Source organism: Crocodylus porosus, unplaced genomic scaffold, assembly GCF_001723895.1.
Source record: "Crocodylus porosus isolate Cpor-Errol unplaced genomic scaffold, CroPor_comp1, whole genome shotgun sequence".
Lineage (NCBI taxonomy): Eukaryota > Metazoa > Chordata > Crocodylia > Crocodylidae > Crocodylus > Crocodylus porosus.
The window spans coordinates 18173710-18196987 of record NW_017728949.1 but is presented as its reverse complement, the minus strand read 5'-3'; the positions used below and the strand labels follow the sequence as shown (position 1 = coordinate 18196987).

The following is a 23278-nucleotide window of genomic DNA, read 5'->3' as shown; positions in this document are numbered from 1 at the left end:
AAGTACTTAAATGTCAGCACAGTAACAACTGCATAGTTCACTGCTTGTGTAGATGCAGCCCCAGTTATAGTTGGAGCAGTTCTTCTGTACTTGAGTAATTCTCAGCTCATTCACATGTAACAACAAAACATACCATCAGCTGGCCTTTTGAAATATTCCCTTTCTGAAAGGACTCCAGGTGTTTTCTTGTGTCTACACCCCACGAAATGTAGGCTCCATTAGAGGCAACAGTCACAATCCGAACAATCCAACACTGGAGCAAAACATCCGACTTGGTTGTATGGTAGGAACACCTGCCTGCTGTTGACCAATACCATCAGTCTTTTTCCTCATGTGATATCATGGGCATCCAATGCAATTCATTTTATGGTCATTAATGTACTAAGCTAAGGGTGCAGTGGCAGAGTGACAAAGGAATCTTGCTATGGCTACAGAAGTATAAGTTTGAGTCTTGCTCCAGACCTACACTCAAGGCCACCTATAGTCAAACCCAGCTGTACATGGTTACTTGATCAGTTGGACTAGGCCAGATATGAGCCTTGGATGACTTCCATTTCTTACTGACCCACCTTCCAGCCATCAACTCTCTCACCAGCCTCTTCCTATTTCAGCAACAGAAATGTCCATATTTGAAAGGAGGCAAGTATTTTCTGTGCCTATTTTAAAAATACATTTCTAAAAATATTTCCTTTGAATTGCTTCTCTTAATGCACTGCAAATTTTTATTTTTGCTTTCAAAAACCAAAACAATTTAAATTCAAAATAACTTTTTTATATACTTTTAAACATTTGCATGCTGTTCTTTGCTTCTCTTTCTTTTCTCCAGTGAACAAAGGGGAAAAAAACAAAGTATGGTAGAAGAAATTAAAAATCCGGATAATAACAACGTTCAAATGCCTAAACAAACTATTTCATGAAAGCAAAATTTTAAAAAAGAAGTCAACATTTGTATACTTTTTCCTTTCCTGCCAAAAGCTTTTATTGTAGGGAAAAAATGTGAAATTTTCTGGCTAGTTTTAATGAAAATGATGTTCTTTATTTCAATACTCATTCCATGTGAGATATTCAATGAAAAAGAGGAACAGTTAACAAATGAAACGACAGAGAAATGTGTGGGTTTTTTAAAACACGTACATCTTCTTATGTAGCTTTTGTATTTGTACTGTGTGGTTAATTAGATCGTCATGTGAACTTGGAGTGGATGTGTCTGCTTAAAAGAATAATGCAAGTCTGATAAAACAAATGTAAAAAGGGGGCACTTCAGAGAAGAGAGTCCTTACCATTGATAATTGTAAGCATCTTTACCAGCATTAAATGCACACAGAGGCACTAATCCAATAAATTCTAAAGTGATTTCTTAGTAAACACCATTGAGTCCAGATCTTGTAATATGTCAGAGATAACAGGCAGGCTGCTGAGGGACCATCAGCTTCATGAAGGGAATCAGGAAGACAGGTCAAGGAAGAAAACCCAGTGTTAACAACCCAAGTGGTAGTACTGCCTGGCTGAGGCAATTATATATTGCTTCAGAAATGTCAGCTCACTAAGAAAACCTTTTAAGTCTGTAATTCTCATTTTGCTCTTTGGTAGGGCCCCTAATGAAAGATGTCAGCAACCTTATACTAACAGCAGGCTGAATTAGCAGAGCTTGGTCTCCTTGGGCTGAAGGCAGTGGACTGGAGACAGCCATTAGATGGCATATTCTTGCATAAATAGGCTTTGTGGAATGGGGCCCCAAATCTCTTTGGGGGCTCGATCTGGCCTGTAGGCCATACACTGCCAACCCCTGTTTCATGGGATGCAAGTGGCAGTTTTTCCAAGGCCCCTGATTATAAGCACAAAGTGACCACAGTGGTGACGTGAACCTGTGGACAATGCCCAAGGAATCTCTTCTCCTCTGAACCAGTCACATACAAAAGCCAGATTCTGCCCTCATGTACAAATGCACAGCCTCACGTAGGTCCATGGGGTTATCTGAGGGTAACAGGAGAATTCAGCTGCAAGTGCTTTTAGTTAGTCTCCTCAGCTGTTTCAGTCGTAATGTGGTTACACAGGCCCAAGCTATAAAACTGCATGACCCAGCCATGCAAGCTGGAAGGACAATCAAGTTACTGCTTCAGCTCTGTCCAATTTTTAGAACCTTGTAATATGCAGCATCACAGTGAAAACTGTGCTCCCTTCCTTTAATAAATCCCAATTAGGCACTGAAAAGTCACAGTGTTCTCTGCATGACAAAGGCTGGCAGACAAATGCTCTATACAAAAGTATTTTTTAAAATACAAAGTTGCCAGCATAGGGAATCAGAGCTTTGGGTGCTGTAAATTGTTATTGACTTCACTGGGGTGAGGGCAACTTTCACCAGCTGAGAACCTATCCCCCAATTCTCAATGATCAAATAATGATTCATGAGACCTGAAACCCTCCAGTAATTTGAGGTTTTATCATTTTAATGGTTACACTGAAGACCGCACCATGCTTCTGATGATGCCTTGCGATGGATGTCAAATCTAAAACTGTCACTGTAGCCTTAACCCTTAGTGCTGTTGTTTATACATTGTATATAGGTTGTTCTGTCATTCAGGTGCTATATTCCATACAAAAAAATACATAAATTTGAGGTTTGGTTAATTGAAAAGGATCCAATTGGCTGGAACTGGAGAGAGGAGCTACCTGAACTAGCTATCTTTTCCAAAGCTGATTGCTTGATTGGTTTCTGGTTAGCATCCATGTATTGTGTCACTTTTCTCCCCTATAACTGTGAACTGATAGAGTATCTAACATGCCAGAATCCCAAGATTTAGTAATCATACTGTATTCTGTTCATTTGACCTCATCTAATAACAATCCATGTCAACTGGATGACTCCCACTGAAAGACTTCCAGTGGCTTTGGACCAGGCTCTAAGATATGGCCACATTTAACAGCTAGAGAGAGAGCATTTGAGGATAAAACCCATTGGCATATTCTAAAATTTGAGGAAACTAAGAAAAATAGTAATTTTTTTTACTAAAGAGGTTAAAAGAAAAGAGGGACTCCTGTGGGCTTATTCTTGTTCCTACTGAAGCTAGCAGGGGATTTACCAGACTTCAAGGGAAACAGGACTGGGTCAAACATTACTAGTTTCCAACTTCCATAATCTTTTGGTCTTGTGATATTTGATGGTTCTCTTAAACCCACAGCTCTTGAAGTCCTGCGATTCTGTTAGAATGTCTACTTTAATCAGGACATGGAAGTCTCTAGCCCTTGCTAAAAAAAGGGCTAGAAATGTGACACTCCCCCTTTAGGTTAAAAACAGAAAAAAAATACCTCTCCTGCAATATTTAATATTTTATAATGATTTTATCATTCTCATGATTTTAATAAGACACATTTTTAAGCTATTAAGCACTAGAATAAACTACTATGGGAAATGGTGGATTCTCTGTCTCTTGAAATCTGCAAGTTAAGGTTAGATACCTTTCAAGATGATGCGTTTTAGACAAACATGAGCTATTAGGTCCAATGCAGGGAGAACTGGATGATTTACATATAGGAGGGCAGATTAAATTATCTGACCATTCTGTATGTACTCTGTGCATCTCTGAGCTTTTGAATACTTGAGACTGGCAATACTGTACGCTGATATTTGTAGAATCAGGAAGCACTCCTGTTGCCATTCAAGCAATTCTACTCAGTTTGAAGCATTATACTGAAGCAACATGATACGACTTAGCTGCGTGTCTCTCATTAAAGGAAATTATACCACTAGCTATATATGTTGCTCCAGAAAGACTCTCTCATTTCTTAGCCTTAAAGTGCTTCTGAAGTGCTGAATTAGGATGAATTCCACACTATCGTAGCTGCTCTCTCAGTCCAAGAGAAGCAGATCCAGAATTTTACACAGCGGGGTGCAGGAGCAGTGACTGGTACTGCAGGAGTGGTTGCACCCCAGTGCCCAGCTTTTCTTCCTGCCCTGCCACCCAACCAGGATGGGCACACCATGCCACAGGAGCAGCAGTTGGGGACTTCTAAGTCCTCAAAGCAAGTAAACAACCCCCACTTTCCTCCTCCCTGCTTAGAGGCGCTTCCACTCCTTTCCTTTTCCCTCCCCTGCCTGCTGCTGCCACTGTCCCCACTGACCCGAGGTGAGGAGAGCTCTAAATCTGCTGGGCTGTGCAGGGGCTGGGTTCAACCCCAGACCGCACCAGTGGCAAAGCGGGTTTCCCTTCCCTATGCCTGTTCCTGGGCTAGTGGAGGGGGGACTGGGCAGGGAGGGGAACCCACCTGCCACTGCTGCTTTTCTAGGCTGACCCTGGCCCCTGTGCAGCACAGCTGGAGCTGCAGGGGTGGCTCTGAAGCCTCCCTTCACAGAAAGGGGGATGCAGCCATGCCACTGCACCCCTTTGAACCACCTGGATCTCCAGTATTTGGATACTGCTGCTTCCTTTTTACTTCAAAGACTTCCCCCCCCTCAAAACTGATGTTGGGTTGAGTAATTTTTCCTTTAAAAAAGCAAAATGTTTTATTTAAGTAGCAATTTTTTTCTTCTGAAAGTAGAGTTGCCTGGATATCAGGTTGTTAATTTTGGCACAAAATGTGTTAAATTTAAATCAACTCTTTTTCATTTAACTAAGAATTTTGATGAAAGAACTGCCAGTACACTGATATCCACAAAGTAATGCACCCAGGGAAAAAATAACCCCAAGTATATATGCACAGTGATGGGCTCTGAACTAGCCATTAGTACTCAAGAAAGAGAATTGGCGACATTGTTGGGATCTTTAGGAAAGGAGTTGAAACAAAACAGAAAACATTATACAAATTCTTGGTAGAAGCACATCTTGAATGCCATGTTCTGGTCATCCCTTCTCAAAGGATATAGAACTAGAAAAGGAACAGAAAAGGGGAGCAAAGACACTCAAGGTACAGAGGGCTTCCACACACAGAGCAGCTGAAAAAGCTAGGACTCTTCAGCTTGGAAAAGAAGCAACAAAGGGAAAGATATGATAGATAAAATCCCGTCTGGTGTGAAGAAAGTGAATAGGGTACTGTTATTTGCTACACCACATAATACAAGACCTGGGGGGCAACCACCACAATTAACATCAGGCCGCAGGTTAAAAACAAAAATGCCCCTAAACCTCTTTCATTTATTCTTTTAAAAACAGACCATGTAACTTGTTGGAGTCCTTACCACAGGACTCTGAAAAGTCAGGTAAAACCAGTTTCAAAAAGGGGTTAAGCAAATTTATGGAAGATCTGTCCAGTGGGAGCTATTAGATATGACAGGAATGTAACCCCTAAACCTATGGTGGCTGGTAACTGGATGGTTTTCACACACACCTTGTGTCTTATACTCCCCGTATAAAGCAATCACTGCCTATCACTGTCTGAGGCAGGGTTCTGTACTAGATGGACCTTTGGTTTGATCCAGGATATTCATGAATATACACGAAGCAATCAGAAAACATATAGTGATGGACATTATATAATACAGACAGTCTGTTCTGGGGTATAATGCGGGGAACACCATTTCTTTTTTTTTCTCCTAGTCATACAATTAACTCATTGTACAACCTCAGTCAAGTCAGTTAATGGAGTCTCTCTCTGTTTCTTCATTTATAAAGAGGATTTAAAAGTTCCATAATTGAAGTTGCATGAATAAATTAAAGAGAGGGTTGTTTTTTTTGGGTTTTTTTGGGGTGGGTGGGTGAAGAGATGTACTACAGAAAGAGCATAACATATCACTCTAAAGTGAATCCTTTTTTATATAGAGACAAGGAGTCCAAGAGAAGAGTGCCCTGAACTTGGCTTCTACTCCCAGCTCTGTCACTGTCCTGCTGACAAGTCATTACAATTCTCCGGCAGTTCCATCATTAAAAATGGGGATAATAGTACTTCCTCTTACACACTTTGAGATCTGATGAAAAATGTTGGATAAGAGCTGGGTATTATTCTCATGTCCATTTTCCAGGCATTTCTAGAAGAGATAGTTTGCTCTGTCTTTTACAGAATTCCTGATTTCTCTCTTTTAGGTTTAAATCTGTCCTTCTTTTCTATAGCAAGTTATACTTATCTGATGTTAATGGGACAGCAAATCTGTAAATGAAACCACAGTTTGGCCCCATTTTCCCCACTATAAAGTACTGTGTTTACTGTATGCGTGATTTAACTATATGTAGTTACAGACATCCAATTCATTTTTTTCTTTACCATTTAATATAAAACTAAAGAACATTCATTGACTGAAACATACAGCAAGGAAAATAAATAAGGAAAGGAACAGTCTGGTAAAATCTACCTTTCAGTGTGTAACCTTAATTAAATTGAGGTTTCTTGGGATAAAGATAATTTCTGAATTTGTTATAAATCTTACAGTCCTAACACTTGTGTTGGCATGTACAAAAAATATATGACAGATACCCTTGCTGTCAATCCACATGAGAAATTTACTTTAACTGCATGTTTGGTGAAATAAAAATGCATTTTTTTGTTTAGAAGCTGAGCATGGAGTTATGCTAAATCAGCATAGAGTTATGTGATATAACTTGCACAAATGCCCTTGTGGGGGAGGGAAAGAATCTAACTCCCCTCTATCAACTTAGAAAAAAATAGTAACACTTGCAGCCTTTCAGACAGCTCCAACTCTGCAGTTTTTCTCTAGTATCATTCAACAAATGTATGTGACAAGTCAGCATGACAAACCCCAATTTTTTGGAACATTCAAAGAGCTACAAAAGAAAAACGGGGGTTGGGGGAGGTCTTGTAGCTGATTAGTTATCCTACTCCATGATTTTGTCTGATCATAAAGAGCTGGTATCTTCAATTTAATAAAGTCTTTACTACATAGGAAACTACATGCAACTTGCAAAATAAACTGGACATGTCTAGAAAACTGAAAGCATCAAGTATAAACTTTCATTAGGATGAAATGGAGTGTGAAGTAGAACTCCAGTCAAATTTCATTTGTGCAACATGAAAAATACAGAGTGAGGAAAAACAATGGTGTCAGAGCAAATATCTGTGTATAAAAACAAAAAGGAATGAAAAGGGACAGGCAGAAGGGTCGGTTTTCCCTCTGACCAGACATATATATAACTCACACTAACGTTAATGCAGTTTAACAGGTGCACTTCTTGGTGCAAAGCCCTGAATCCAGTTCCACCAGTACAGCCGTGGTAGAATCAGCTGCAGCTGCCCTGCACCTGACAGCAGAACACAGCCTGGAATGTTGCTTGTGTCATACTTTCCTAGATGCCATCTGGCCATAAAAGAGCAGCTATAAGTTATTTTAAGAGCCAGCAAAGGGGCTGTAAAACAAACTTGTCCAGCCTCCTAAACATTCTCTCTGTGCAAGGAGAAATGCTGGGGAATTCACTTCAAATGCCCTATGAGCTGCTCCCTCCTATCCCCAGTGAAGGGACTGTGGTGCAGCACTTCTGTGCTGATGGAAAGACTTCATGATTTCACAGGCAACTGGAGCTACTTTTATGCTTACCTACTGCATGTTCCATCTGCTCTAGTCCTACCCCCTGGTCCTAGGCCAACTCAGCAGAAGATTAACTGAAAAGGCATCTTACATGCTTTGCAAGTGGATAGCAAAGTCTCACTCAGAGATCAGATTGGAAGGGTCACAGGGAATGGCTTAAGACCCCCTTGTTACCTGATTTCCAGAGTGATTAATGCTCTCCTGAGATGAGGCTCTGTTTCTGCGTTTTACGTGATGGGGTAACTTGTTAGCTCCCTTCACATCCTCATCAGAGGTGTCCATATCTGCAGAGTAATGGGGTGGGTGTTGCCCATTCCAGAGGCTGCCTGTAGAAGAAGCGTGTGTTAGAGTTACTGGGGGCTCAGTGCAGGGATTGTTGGATATCAGGACAAAACAGGGAAGAAGTATGAAGAGGGATGAGAAAAAAAAAAGGACCTTGACAGAACAGCATAAATAACTTAGGATGTCCAGGCAGTTGTACATGTGACAAAATTGGCCTTTTAAGTGGTTCAACTGCCCTTTTAAACTGTTTTAATGGAGTTATCATCTGTGGCAGCATAAAATGTTTTCATTTCTTCATGCTGTACATGTACAGCAGTGTATTTTTCTTTAAATGACTTTGTTATATAGCAAAGTAGAACACATTTGTTACATAGTTTTGCTATGTAACAAATTGCAGTGATACATCTGGAGAAGGCAGTGAGGACAGTGCACAGGGTGCTGGAAGCCCAGCCGTGCTCAGGAAAGCTCGGGCTTGGTGGGCTTCCAGCACCCTGTGCGTTGCCCCAGCCACGTTCTCTGGCCACTAGTACACACAGTCCCCCTGCTGCTACCTTCTTGCACTGCCCTAGGGGCAAGTCAGCCCATTCCCGGATGGTCCCGGGCAGTGGGAATGGTGCATGGGGTGCTATAAGCCTGCCAAGCCCGAGCTTCCCCAAGCACATCTAGGTTTCCAGTGCCCTGTGCACTGTTGGATTGGGCTGGGTGCTGCCTGTAATCTGGGGCAACACCCACCCGCTAGCACCCTACCCGGGCAGTCCCAAGGGGTGCCACTGCTGTGCAGCAAAGCACTGAGCCACCCCACAGCTCAGGGGCTGCACCACCCCATGACAGCTTGCATGGGCAGGCTCCAAAAAGAAAGAAGCAGAGGAAAAAAAAAAAAAAGCAACAAGGGGCCTACTTTTCTTTTCTTTCCAGTAGAGCTTGCCCACCTCTCCTGTAGCCAAAGGCAAGCTTCTGGTGGGCCCTGGTTCTTCCCTCCGTGGCACCAGTGCCCCCCCAGGCAGTACCTGCCTGCTAACACCCTGCCAGGCAGTGTCCCAGGGCACATTGTCTCTGTGGAGGGAAGGACTGGTACCCCTGCCAGCAGCTCAGGGGGTGCTTGGTGCTTGGACCACCAGCAGCTCGCCTCCTGACTATGGGAGACATGGGCAGCCTCTGGGAGAAAAAAAAAAAAGGAACAAGCTTCTTGCCACTTTCTTCTTCTTTTTTTCCTTCAGTGAAGCCTGTCCGTGTGAGCTGCCACCAGGTTGCACAGCCCCTGGGCTTCAGGGGGGGCTGGTCCTTCCCTCCATGGGCAGGGTTGGCTGGGAAAAAAAAAAGTGGGCCCCTTGGGTGAGCTGCCAGTGGGCCGTCATGGTTTTGTAACAGTGACAGAAGTCCCTAAATTGAAATGGTGGATTTTTAATTGACACAGTTAAAAACACACTGCTTCAATTTAGAGAGAACTAAACCCCATCACATGTACAAGAGGTCCTGTGGGTAAGAAAGCTGCCATTTAAATTGTGCAAATGGCATTAACCATTTACCAGCTCCCATTAATTTCATTAAGAAACAAAGACCAACTTAAGCATGTCTTCTAATTTGTGGGGAACAGCTTGCTCCCATGAGGCTGGTTGTATCTCATTAGGACTTGTTATATTGCTACTCACAGAGTGCTTGGCCTCCAATAGTCTTGACACTAAACAAGATCAAGTCTACATCAGGGCTGCTAACAGATGAGACAGGCTAGGACAACTGACTACCCACGCTGCATGTCAGACAATTTGAATGCACTTCCTACTTGTGGTATTAGGAAAATGGGGCTATAGTCACAGAATCAAAATTCAGCCTCAATAAATAGCAACTGAGCTACACCTGGCAACTGCTCCTGTGACCTGTATGAAAATAACAGGTTATCCCATTTAGACAAAAATGCCCCACAAAAATCAACTTTTCTAATTAGTCCCCTTGTTGGGGGGGGGGTCAGGAAAAAGACCAAATACTGAATGAATGGTGGTGAAGAATAAACAATTCCCAGATTTTGGTACAGTGTAGGGAAGCCTATAATCACAGAAAAAGGCAGGCCACAGACTTCACCTGTAAGACATTTAAGACAATAGTTTTCCCAATCATTTTGGGACAGGCAGCTGGGTATTAATAAATCAAAGACATTAACTTAAAGAAACATGGGAGAATTTAAGGAGTGCATATGCTCAAGTACTGCAATCCTTTTCTGCTTGGCTGTCCCCTTAGGAGAAAGCACATCAATGAAACAGGAGTTCATTTTCCATAATATCATTTGCTGGAGTATTTATAGTTGCTGTAAACTAGTGACCCTTCAACAAACAGTGCACAATTCCTGAATGCAACTGCATGAGCTTCAGAATAAAGGAATAAAGAGATTGACCCTTGCTGTACACTTGAAATGGGAACATCTGGTGCACAACCTGAAAACAGGGACATATGCAGGGCTGACTTAATAGGCCAGATGGTGTCAAGCAGCACAGACACCTGATTTCTGTGGAACTACTCTAATTTGCACTATAGAAGGGCTTGGCCGGGGTAAAATGTGGTAGCAACAAAGTTTGCAGCAGTACTATTTGGCTTGGGATTCCACCCACACGCTAAGCAAGGAAAGGCTGAAAGACCTCAGCTCAATTATAATGATTCAATGGATAACACTATTTGCACTTGATCAGTCTGCCCAGCTACTCAAGCTCAAATATTAGCAGCGGTATCTAATCTGTGTATGCCAATCTGAGGCACAGGTGTGCACCTAATTTTGAAAGTCAGCCCCTTCATGATTTGGTCATTCTACTATTTTAAAAGTGTCCAGAAACTGTTAACATATCCTTTCTGGTAGAAATGCTCTCCAGCCTGCACTTCCATGAAAGGCACAGGCTATCTTTCACTAGAAAAACCTACCAAAGTTGGGATTTCTTTCCAGGCTCTTCCTGCGCGAGTTCACCGTGAGCCGGACTTCAGTGCTGAACTCCTGCTCTGGAGGGGCCAGGTGCTGTCCCTGCTCCTGCAGGATGTGATGGAACATTGAGGCAAGGTCTGCTTCTGCTATCAGCGATTCCTTCTGGGATGTGTCCTCTCTACCGTCTGGGAAATCTGGATATGCCTGAGAAAAGAGGACACTGGTGAGGCAGGCTGCATTTTTTCTACCCTCACCAAAAAATTAATTGATTAATGTTTAAGTTCCAATTCCTGGACCACAACCTAACAACTGACCTTTTTCTTCTCATCGAGGAATCCCAGGTAGGATTTGAGAAGTCTGCCACAGGGATTTGAATATCAACCTCCCAGGAATTTAAATGAAAATTGAGCATTTCAGTCCCATTACCCACTCCCAACCTTTTCAGGCTGTAGGTTGGAATGACCCAGCTAGGGTAAGCATCGAGCAGGTGCTAAGACCTAGCCAGTGCTACCATGATGGCAGAGGTGAAATGCCCTCTTCCCACTGTGGCACAGGGGAAACCTGCTGCTGCCAAATGCTGACAAAGCCCCACATCCATGGGCCATAGCTAATGGCTCTGAGGGGTGGATCTGGCCCACAGGCCATAAATTGCTGACACCTACTCTAAGGCTCCCTGAAAATCTCAACCCATGTCTGTGTTTTTAAAATACTATATCCTTTCATTGATAAGATGGTAACATACCCCATCACAAAACACTTCATATTCCCCAGACTTTGTTCATCTGGTTCCACATTTTCCCATGTGACAAAAATCATCCATAAGGATGGGCTTGATAAAAATATATGTAAACATAAGTATTTGGGCCAAAAGTCTTATCGAATATGTTCTGTTTAAAAAAGGTTGTTTGACTTTTAAAAAACAAAGCTATTTTGTTACATGTTTCAATGCAACCTAGTTTTAACACAGGAGCAGAGTTTCAGACAATGAGGTACCTTAAGAAACTTACTTGTTAGAGCCAGCTGGAAATTTTCTCATGAAATCAAGTATCATTGGGAAATGCTAGTCAATAGAGCCCAAGGCATTTTATTCAAATTCATTTTATTCATCCCAGGCTTGTTTTCAGTGAAAATTCTTCAAGGTAAAGTTCTGACAGAACAGTCCTGATTCCAAGGTTTGGGACTCTCAGCACAGACCCACTAGATAGACTGCACCACAGCTGAGGACCCAAGAAGCTCCAGTCCCTCTGCTTGGGGCAGTCTGGGCTCATGCCAGAGTTTCCAGGTTCACTTTTTGTGGAGGCATGACCTCATAAGCCCTGGCTCTAATCAAGGCTTGGTTCCTTGCTCCACAGCAGGTACCTTCAAGCCTTCAGAAGCCCAGCTGGAGCCAGGGATATCAGACCTTCTAAGCTCTCTGTTGCAGAGCTGGAATGCAAAGCCTGGAAATACTAAGATCAGCTCCCATGTTTTGGGACTGTCCACACAAGGGGACTCACCAGGGAGCCACAGGCTGTTGGAGTCCTGTTGGTTATTCAGTTATTTTAGAATGGAAAGTTCTGTGCCTTTTTGTTTTGGAGACTGCAAGGAACGGATGCAAGAACCAACAGAACAACATGCAAGTAAACCAAAAAGGAATATGAGAAGGACACATTCTTGTTTCTTAGCTCACCAGTCCTCTCTCCAATTTGCTATCCTCATTTTGATTCATGGTGTTCAATGTCCATAGGGAAGAAGAAGAATGCAAAGGGAAAACGTAATCATCATTATCCTCTCCGAAATTCCAAGGAGACAGACAAAGGGAAGAGAACAAAATGGAGGGAGCAAGGAAAGAGAGGTAAGCAGTTCCCCACCACCTTCCCAGTACCTGGAGGCCATCCTGGTTGACTGCAGCTGGAGAAAGTTGCATAGACTGACGGCGAGATTGAGCAGAATATTCTGAATCCAGATCAAAATCAAAGGGATGAACGGATAGCAGGCGCTTTGTCTTACGCATCTTAGAAAGCATAGAAAATGCAAGAAGGCAAAATTCAGCACATGCATGATTGGTTTTTAGAAAGAAATTCATGTGTCCTCCAGGCCACGACTGGCTGTCCCTGCTTCTCTTTCTGGTTGTATATTTCCATCTCAACTTCCTATGGGCCTTATAGTACCAGATGCACCTTAGTTTGCCCTGTTCTATTCCAGGAGTAAAATGCTGCTTTCCTTTTCTTCCATGAAACCCTGGTGAAGTCAATTCATGGGTGGTTGAGAGCAAAATTTGGACTACGATGTTTACCTGTTTCATGGTACGGGGTGCATTCAAGAGAATGAAACTACTAGCATCCAATATTGAGCATGTACATTGGACATGCTCAAAATTAGGGTCCCTTTCAGTATAAACTGAAGTCTAATGGAGAGACTCCCTTTGTATTCAATGACCTTTGGATCAAGAATTTTCTGGGCAGTTGATGAGAAATCCTTTAGGTTTATTAAGGAGTTATGGAAAAGTGGGATTGGCACAGATTTTTGTTTTGTTTCCCTCTACAGCAAAGAGATAAATCAGAAAGAGACACAAGCTTGGAGTTAGTATTTAAAAGCATCTCTTGTATTTAACTGTGTCTCTTGAAATTATTTCAATATGCATGTTGTTTTATGGTTAATTGCCTGAGATTTATAGGATCACTGATAAAGAACTAGTAGCTCTGGAGAAGGATCAAGTTGTACAATACTTTGAGACCTTCTTTAAGAGACTGTAACTTCATTTCAATCCAACATTTCTAGGATAAGTGCTTATAGACCTAGAAGACATAGATGATGTAACAAATGACTGTGATAATGAAACAGTCTAAAGGGCTGACCTCTAGGACACTGAGACTAAAGCAAAAGTCCATTTAGAATAATGGCCTTCCAGCTGAATTATGATGGATATTAATACAGTAGAACCAGAATCTTCACAGGATTTTTGTTCATTAGCCCCCTGTAAAAATGAAACTTTGCAAACTAGCTGTGGGTATATATATTATGCTGGTGTTATGTAGGGTAATGCATGATATCTATCTCTCTAATGCAGCAAACAGCTCTGGAGGACTCCTACGTTTCTTCAGCTGTGACTTTTATTTCAAAGGGCACTACTTCTCTGCTCAGCTCTGCACAGATGAGCTCTAGCTGAATGGAAAAGCAGTGCTCTTTGAAGGAAAAAGAGTGCAGTGAACAGCTGAGCAGTTCATCCTTAACAGAGCGACATACTGCAAATTAAGTATGTCGTGAGCCCCACAACATGTCTGAATTCATTGTGCTTCATCTTCATCTTGGTGTACTTTACAAATGGCAGGTGATATCATTCCCATTTTTCAGACTGGGAAACTGAGTCACAGAGGGGTTAAGTGACTTGCTCAAGGTCACCCTGCAAACCAGTAACAGACCTGGGAATACAACCCAGCCCTTCTGAGTCTCAGTCCAGGGCTCTAGCTCCTATATCACAACATCCCGTCCTATTTAAAAAGAAGTGAATAGAAAGTGGGGGCTTTATTAACTCATTTGGCATAGATATAAGGAACTTAAAATACTGATCAGGGAAAAGGAAACCTGACTAAGATCTTCAGAAGAGGTTAATGAACATCAGTTTTTTGAGGACCTGAATGGAGACAGCATAAAGGAATCTGTTCTGTTTTACATGATTAATATTTAGCCTGAAAAACATTCAGCACAGAAAACTGTTACATGGGAGAATAGTTTTTTTTCCCCCAGAAAATGAAAGCAAGAGAAGACCCCACTCTGCACAGGAGAGAAAGTTCCCACCAACCAAGAAAACCCAAAAGCAAGAGCATGGTCCATACTTAAGTATATGGGAATAGGCCTAATGTGTCTGCATCAGGAAATGCTTACCCTGTTGTAGCACTCAGCTTCTGCACGACTTATGACATCATCATCACTGTCTTCCCCTCCCCTGCTGCTGGTGCGGAAACGACATTCTCCTAGACAGGGGAACAAAGGTTTTGGGTGTTTTGATGGCTCTAGCTGCCCCACAGCTAGTCAGGGATGGGTTGTCAGAACATTTTGGAGTAGTGTCTCCCACCCCAAATACCTACATTAGGTATAAATGCCTCAATCCTTATCACCACCATACGGAGAAAAGAACATTCTGTCTGTGCTTTCCTGAGACAAGCCATCGTTGGTCATACTGGTCTTCTCTGATTGGATTTGGTGACTGAGACTGGTTCTTTTCAAATCACTGGCTGGGTCTGTACTATCATAATATGCTGACTGAGTCTAAGATCATATTTCACTTTAATAGATGCTCCACAGAATGCATTATAGGTTGGTATTATACAGCACAATGCACACAACAAGAGTCCCAACCCCCTGCACACTAGTTACTTTTTCTCCTGTGGTCCCTTTCTCCAGCCTCTTCATGCACAAGATATAGCAATACAGACCCCAAAAGCCATTCAGAAGTAAATGGGAGGTTTTCTGACAGTAAACTGTTGCATATTTGAGCTTGAAAAGTCTCATTGGGTGTGTCTACATGAGAAGTTTACTGCAGAGTAGATTAATTAGTCTAACACAGAGGCGGGCGATTATTTCAGGCAGAGGGCCACTTACTGAATTTTGGCAAGCCATTGAGGACAGCATGACAGGCAGCCAGGGACAGATAAATATTAATTTTCTAAATTTTTTTAGGGGACCCGTGGGCAGCATCCAGCCTGCACGCCGCGTTTTGTCCACCCCGATCTAACATGCGTGCCTCTATTGTAGGAGAAAGCCTCCTTTGTACATTTCCCTTCTGGACACTGATATAACAGAAACCCCTTCTTGCCCCCCACCTCCATTTGTGCATTTCTTTTTCCTTCCAAGTACTGGCAGAGACCTAACACACTCATTGCATGGGTGTGGAAGGGCTCAGAGCAAGCCAGAAAGCTGCGGTAGATTTCTGTAGGAGAAACCTACAAAATACATCTACACATCAATTAAGCTCAGTGTCACTAAAGAAAACAAAAGAACCAAAATATCCACTTCTGAGACAGTAAATATATCCTGGTGCTAATAACTCACTCACTGTCCCTGGTAACCTTTGATCCTCACTATCTCACATTGCATTTTTATATATTTCTCACAGTGCATTTTTTTTTTATATTTCATCTGTCTCATCTTTACCATGACATTTTGTATTTTATACTTTTAAACCCTTAAGGCATGCACTTCCTGTAGAATGAAGTTATACCCTGGACCATTGTTAAAAACTACATTGAAATTGTAATTGTAATGTGATAAAATCTGTGATATTGGGCTGGTCCCCCTTGAGTGAATGTGAGTATATATGGTGACCAGTATGTAATTAACTGACAACAGCCTAGCCAGAGGAACTTACCATTACAAAACTCTACTCTACAATCCATTTTAGGCTAAGCAAGCCAAGGAACTGATTCCTGGGACTGAGCACCCACTGTGGACTATTCCTGCAACCCTTAACATTGGGTTAGGGTGGCAGCACAGGGAGCGAGGAAGCTGTTGCCCCTCGCCCAGATCAAGGACCTGGCTCTGAAGACTGGGAAGAGTGGAAGCAGCGTGATGCTGAGGGCTACTACCGAGGAGCTGGAGGAAGCACCAGCCACCAAGACGCCAGACCAGGTGGGATCACTGTCAGCTCTGTTGGGCTCGAAGAGACACCCCAGGTGGGGGATGAAAGGCATAAACAGCACAGGGGGCTCCAGAAGCCAGGCCCCATGGCACAGAGCTGCCCCGATGAGGGAGAGAGGGGAGGTATACCGAGAAGGACCTCTGCGGGTCCAGTGAGCCCAGAGGTGAGGAGAAGAGTGAGGAGGAGGAGAGTGTTATAGCTTGCAGTCTATCCCAGACCCAGTTTATAGCCAAATAGGGATCTCGGGCATCTAGAGCCTGGCATTGGTAGGCAGACTGTGACTGTAGGTGGCCAGAAGGCAAAGGGCCCCTCCCTTTGCATATCCTCATATTTTTCTTGTTGTTGATAACTTTTCTTGTGTTTCCCACTTTTGGAAGGGGTTGTGGTGTATGGCATCTAAAGCCCAAGTGTTGCTTAGGTCTAAAAGGGGTTCCTATCCCCAGGGAGGCAAGGCAGGGGTTAGGTGCTGTGGGCGGAGGCAGGCCCAGCAGGTGGATAAAACCGTCCCTGCGAGCATCCACAGAGCCCCAACAGTCGGGGAAGCTGGCCGAAGGACACTGTGAACCCATCAAGGCAGGGTGTGAGGGCGAGGTAGAGGGGAGGTGGAGCCTCACAGAAGACCTCCATAAAACTGTCCCATATGTTGAGAGGACCCTGGCAGTTGGTCACCCCACCACTAGAACGAGATCCAAAGTCATGGCAGGTGAGATTGGGGACAAGACTACTTGGGAGAGAGACATCTACTTGGTAGGACAGTGTGGACGGACAGACAAACGCCCTTGAAAATCCGGGTCCACGCGGCGCGTGACCAGATGTTCGAGCCCAGACAGGCACATTTGCATTTATGATTTTATTGGTAACTTCACATTCCGACCAATAAACTAGAATTTATGATGATCCTGAGTGCTGGTCCTTTGTAGCCAACAGTATTACGTTGCAGTAAACTAATTAACTCTGCAGGAGGATAGTACTTGTAAATACAAGTACAATCCTGCTCTGCAATTTTTTACTCCACAGCAGCGCATGTGTAGACACTGCTTCAGCTGGTTGGGTCACAAGGATGCTTCAGTCTGGGGGCTGCCTGCCAGCTAGCCCTACACCCTTGTACCTCAACCAGCCCTTCCACTGCATGTTGAGCTCAGGGTGGGGAGGAACAGCCCAGGGCTGGCAGGCTGACCCCCCAGGCCTCCTGCTAGCTGGGGCTGCTCCATCTGGCTCAACATGCTGTGGTCCTGGGCACACGTTCAAACAGTATACCCAAGAGCAGTATTGCTTTGCATTAACTGCATGTGTAGATATATGCTCTTGAGTTTCAGTTGGTAACTGCAGGGTTTTACATCTAACTTCAGCCCTATATGGTTTTATGTCCATTTTATTCCTGACTCCCACCTGCCTTTTGGATCAGGCACTATGAAGAGAAAATCCAAACTATAGCTGCTACCTGTGCCAAGCCCTCCCTATGAATGGATCCCAGTTCCTGACTGTCACATCTGGTCACATTGTAACAAGCAGCCCCACCAGTCTCAATATGAGGATATACTGTGGGGGGGAGGGTTAAGCAACAGACTCTTCGCAATCCTTAAGAGTGCAAGTCACTAAGATCAACAAACTGCCTGTTCATATCAAAGGGGAAGACTTGATCATCACCTGCATGAATCCACATTCAACATGATTCTTAAACACATGCCCAGCTTTAAGCATATGATTAACTCCTTTGACTTCAAGACGATGCAAATGTGCTTAAACTGAGGCATGTAATTTAGAGAAGGATCAGTATTAAAGATCATACCAATCACGATGCAGGTGCTGAACTTCAAAGCTTCCTGATATAGCACTTTGGACTGATAGGAACCAAGAGGACATGGAAAGCAGATGACTTGGGAAACTCCATGGGTACTAATATGAGTTGCAGACACATGACACATGAACACTGGTGTAACTAGCAGTCGGTGTGTACACTGCTTTAAATTCTACCAGTGTTCACAGCAGGCAGGATCAGCTCTTCTGAGGTAACTGCCAGCGATAAGTGCTGCTGCCGAGCCTGGTCACTAGGTGGGGAGGCTTTCTGCATGGAACTAAATGTTACCTTGAATAAAACTGACTGGAGCTGTGTACATACGCCCCTTCCATGAGAGTGTAAGTGCTCCCGAATTTCCAAGAAGTAATTTTACCCTTGTGTCAAGTGACCTACACTCTTGTGTGTCTACACGCTGAGCTGTCAGGACAGCCTACCCAATGTGGTTTTGTTTTAAGGGATATTTAAAAGAACTCTAACTTACTGTTGTTGATGTCTGGCAAGCTGTAAACTCTGTCATGAAGCCCTAAGTGCAAAGAGAGAAGGGGAAAAAATAAACACTTTTTACAGACACCTTACATAAAGCAAGCCCCTGAGCTAGGATTAACAGGAGCTAGAACTCAGTGCTAAGCCAGTAAAAAAGAACCAAGCCATGAGCTTTGGATATAGTTTGACTCTTTAAGTCCAGAAGCTTGTTGCTACATGATATACCATAAGAGGCTTACTGCTGCTAATTCACACTTAATTCATTTGGCACCAGTCTGAACCCAATGGTTTTAGGCAATGAGCACATGGTGACTTCAGTACTTTATTTAATGGCCTGATCCTGGGAGTTGTGAGTGATCAACACTTCCAGGGTTTGGGCCAGGCATGGCTGGTGAACTCCAACTGATGAGGGCAAGTGGAGTGGCACGTGGGGGTGGGGGGTGGCAGGGTGGTTCTGCCGGCTGGGAGCGGGGAGAGGTTTGCAGTCTCCTTGCTCCCAGCCAGAGTGCTTGGGCAGCTGCAAACTCCTCCGCACTGCTCCCATGTGCTGCTCTGCCTGCCCCACCAGTCTGAGTTCACCAACAGTGCCTGGTTTGGGCCTCCTAACAAAAGGCAAAGTTTCAGTTCTACTGAGGTCTATTTATCCTCATTGTAGGTCTGATTCTCGTCTAGTGGGACTCAATAGAGAAATTCCTATCGACTTCAACAGTATCTGGATCAGGATGTGCAGTGGGTCTGCAGATTGGCAGAGACAGGATTTCTCAAGGAGCTTTACTATTTTTTCTGAGACTTCCCAGTGGGTATGTTTGGCAACTGTGCTTCTGTTTGTGCAGTCTCATTCTGTCAGCCTCTCCCATTCAACACATCTATGGAGCCTGCCACAGTGAGTGGACATGGCCTATAAACATGCAATACATTTACTGCAGCCAGTCAGTTTAAAATGGTGAGTGACTTAACTCAGTGTTGTGCAGACACTGGCAGAGTTGTTTAAGAAACAGCTGGCAAGAGACTCAGCCCAAAAAGAATGAGAGGCAACCGATGAAATGGCACGAGAGGATATTGGCTTTCTACACCAAGTGTGGGCCTGCCATTTATAACTCACAAAGTGCTGACAACCAACAGGCCACATTTCCATCATACATTTTTCTTTTGGTTGCTGGTTGTGTTAAGAGATATGCAGGCACAGTGCTGTAGCAACCCCCATGCTTGCCTGGGAGTGTATAGAGCAGTGGACGCCACTCGCTCCCTGTCCCCATACCCCAAAATGAGCTACTCACAGCTCTGTCCCATGCTCCACCCTCGCAGGGCAGTGCCTGTTGGTGCCCCTTTGCTTTGGCAACCAGGGCAGTCGCCTTGCTCACCCCACTCTTTGCTACGACACTGTCCACACACTTGTCACCTCAATGCTAAAATGCAGTAACGTGCTTTGCAGGCACTCATACCACAAGAAACTACAGCTACAGGAAAAAGTGGCTTCTTGCACAGCAACAGCTCAATCGTGCCAACATTTTGAAGGGTGTGAATTTTTCAGCCAAAACTTCCACCTCCAGCAAAACAACACAGATTCAAATGATACCAAAATATTTGTGTTAGGAGAAAACAAACCAACAAACAGCAAAATATCCTAGGAAGTTAAATGTTCTATTTTGTCATATAGTTGGATTTTAAAAAGACCTTAAATATGGTCTCCCATGATGCTGTTATAAAAATACTGGGGGATTGTGGGCTGGCAGAGTCCATGGTCAGGTGAGTTGGGAACTGGCTAAGAGGTCAAACCCAGAGAGAGCTGGTGGATGGGTCTGTACCATCTTGGCAGGAAGTGGCCAGTGGTGTCCCACAGGGTTTGGTTCTTGGCCCCATGCTACTCAACATATTTATCAAAGATTTAGATAAAGATGTGGAAAGCATGCTGGCCAAGTCTGTGGACGATACCAAGTTATGGGGACAAGCAGACATGCTACAGGATAGGATGTAGATCCAAGCACACCTGGACAAGTTGGAAAGGTGGGTGGAGTGGAACCGGATGCAGTTCAATAAGGATAAATGCAGAGTGCTTCATCTGGGGAGAAGTAACCAGTGACATGAATATAGGTTAAGAGGCGATGTCCTGGCTAGCCTGATGGCTGAAAGGAATTTTGGGGTTATGATGCAGTGGTAATGCGCAGGAGGTGCATGGACATGCACATGAACCCCCTGACAGCCAGCGCTCCCTACTAAGGCAATGGGCAGGGGGGGCAGGCGAGAGCACTTGTGCCCCGCCCCCCGAGTGCTCCAGCTGGGGAGTAGGCATGCCAGGAGAAGCAATTCCCATGGTCCCCTTGTGACTGATCATGCTGACCCAGAATTGCCAGCAGCATGCCACTGGCACTTCCATGTCAGTGCGATTGGCTGCGGGGGAACCCTCCCCCACCCCTGGTCAGCACAATTGGTTGTGGGGGGACCCCCCCCATCACTGAATGCCCGCTGGGGGACCAACTTCCCATGTTGTGGTTGATCACAGGATGAACATGAGCTGCCATTGCAACACTGTAGTCAAGAGCTAATAGCATACTGGGATGCATTAGCCAATGCATTGTGAGCGGGGCTAAGGAAGTGATACTTCCTTTCTTTTTGGCACTGGTGAGACCCCAGATGGAGTAGTGTCCAGTTTTGGGTGCTGCACTTCAAAAAAAGATGTGGAGAATCTTGAAAGTAGGGGTGAACCAATAGAAATTTTTGGGGCTGATACCGGTAGCCAATTTTTAAGGAGGCATATCAGTCAATACCAATCTGATTTCCAATACACAGCCTAGCAGCTTGAAGAGCAGTGTTTGGCTGGTAAGTCTGTTGTGGTGGAAGGGGAGGTGGAAGGAAAGGGGCATCGGGGGGGTGCAGATCAAGGCTCCTGTGGTGAGGGAGCAAGTGGGGAAGGGGCCGTGGCAGGCGCTGCCCATCTGGGGTGGGGCGGGGCATGGGATGGAGCCATTGCTCATCTGGGGGGTGGGTAGCTCCCACCACTACACATACCCCAGGAGGGCACGTTGGGTAGGGTGGGGTGGGGTGGACTGCTGCTGTGGGCTGTGGCCAGGGGCTGTGCTGGACTGCACTCAGGGTAGGTAGTGATGTTGCTGGGAGCGGGGTTGTGGGGGCTACAGCAAATTTTGGGGTGGCTACAGTCCCTTCCATAGCCCCCTCCCAGAGTCACTGCTGCGCACCTGGAGTGAAGCTCAGCCCAACCCCCTCTGGGAAGAGCCCAGTGCAGCCCTGGCCCCAGCCCACAGTGGGAGCCACTCTGCCTCGCCCAGATCCAGGGGCACACGATCTCCCATGCGCTCCTGAGGTGTTGGCAGTGGCAGGAGCTGCTCCCCGCACCCCGAGCGGAGCAGAACACAGAGTCAGCTCCACCTGCTGCCTACCTGCCATGGGCTCAGGTGGGGGGGCCAATGCGAGCACTCCTGGAAGGGGAGGGGGGACCTGCACCTCCCAGATCTGTGCGTGGGGTAGGGGGTGGGGCGGGGCAGGTGCGCGCTGTGGGCTAGGGCTCCTGCCCTATTCCCTCCCTCCCTATGGGGGCCTCAATCCCCCTTTCACTTACCTGTGGAAACTGCTCTCCTGGCTTCCTGGGACCATGTGCATGTACATGCACATGGCACACCCTGCCTGACCTCCCTGCTCCTGCTCCCTCCTAGCTTCCTGCAGACTGAACTCTGCCAGCCTGCAGAGGGCTTGCTGCAAACCTGCAAGAGGGCTTGCTGCAAAGAGTTTCCTAGGGAAAGATCATCATGGAGCACATATGCGATGGGCTGGCCTCAGAGATGATGCTCAAGGGCAACCAGCATGGTTTCATTAGGGGCAGGTCATGTCAGACCAACCTGATTGCCTTTTATGATCAGGTCACAAAAACCTTGGATGCAGGTGTTGCCGTGGATGTAGTCTTTCTGGACTTCGGCAACACCTTTGACACCGTCTCCCACCCCATCCTCATTAAAAAATTGGGCGACTGTGGCACTGATGCCTACACAGTCAGATGGATTGCAGATTGGCCGAAGAGTCACAATCAGAGGGTGGTGGTGGATGGGTCATATTTGACCTGGGGGGAAGTGGGCAGCGGAGTCCCCCAGGGCTCGGTCCTTGGGCCCACGCTGTTAAATTTCTTTATCAGCGATTTGGATGATGGGGTGAAAAGCAACATGTTTAAATTCACTGATGATACCAAAATTTGGGGTGAGGTGAGCACACTAGTAGGGAGGCAAAGACTACAGCAAGACCTGGATCGGTTGCAGGCGTGGGCTAACAAAAACAGGATGCGCTTCAATACTGACAAGTGCAGGGTGCTGCACTTGGGCAGTAGTAACCATCCACTTATAATATGGGAAACTCCCTTCTTGAGAGCACGGAGGCAGAAAGGGATCTCGGAGTCATTACTGACTCCAAGATGAACATGGGCCGACAATACAAGGTCACACTTGGCAGGGCTAACCGCACCTTGTCGTGCATCCACAGATGCATCACGAGCAGGGCCAAGGAGGTGATCCTCCCCCTCTGTACAACAGTGGTCAGGCCACAGCTGGAGTACTGTGTCCAGTTCTGTGCGCCCCACTTCAGGAGGGATGTGGACAACATGGAGAGGGTCCAGAGGAGGGCCATCCGCATGATCCGGGGACAACAGGGCAGACCCTACAATGAGAGGCTGCGGGACCTGAACCTGTTCGGCCTTCACAAGAGAAGGCTGAGGGGGGACCTGGTGAC

General features: G+C 45.1%; 1 protein-coding gene across 8 annotated transcripts in view; it reads right to left on the bottom strand.

Annotated features, from left to right (window-relative positions):
• The window catches only part of MLPH (melanophilin), an 85813-nt gene that overhangs the window by 29871 nt on the left and 32664 nt on the right, over positions 1-23278 (bottom strand). For 5 of the 8 annotated variants that reach the window (XM_019554159.1, XM_019554162.1, XM_019554160.1 and 2 more), the window contains 5 exons: positions 18549-18590; positions 14517-14605; positions 12517-12645; positions 10655-10856; positions 7643-7794 (listed from right to left, as the gene is read on the bottom strand). In XM_019554159.1, coding sequence (XP_019409704.1) covers positions 7643-7794; positions 10655-10856; positions 12517-12645; positions 14517-14605; positions 18549-18590 — 614 coding nt within the window. The remainder of the gene's footprint in view (positions 1-7642; positions 7795-10654; positions 10857-12516; positions 12646-14516; positions 14606-18548; positions 18591-23278) is intronic. The other 3 variants (XM_019554161.1, XM_019554163.1, XM_019554166.1) reach the window with 1 other exon arrangement.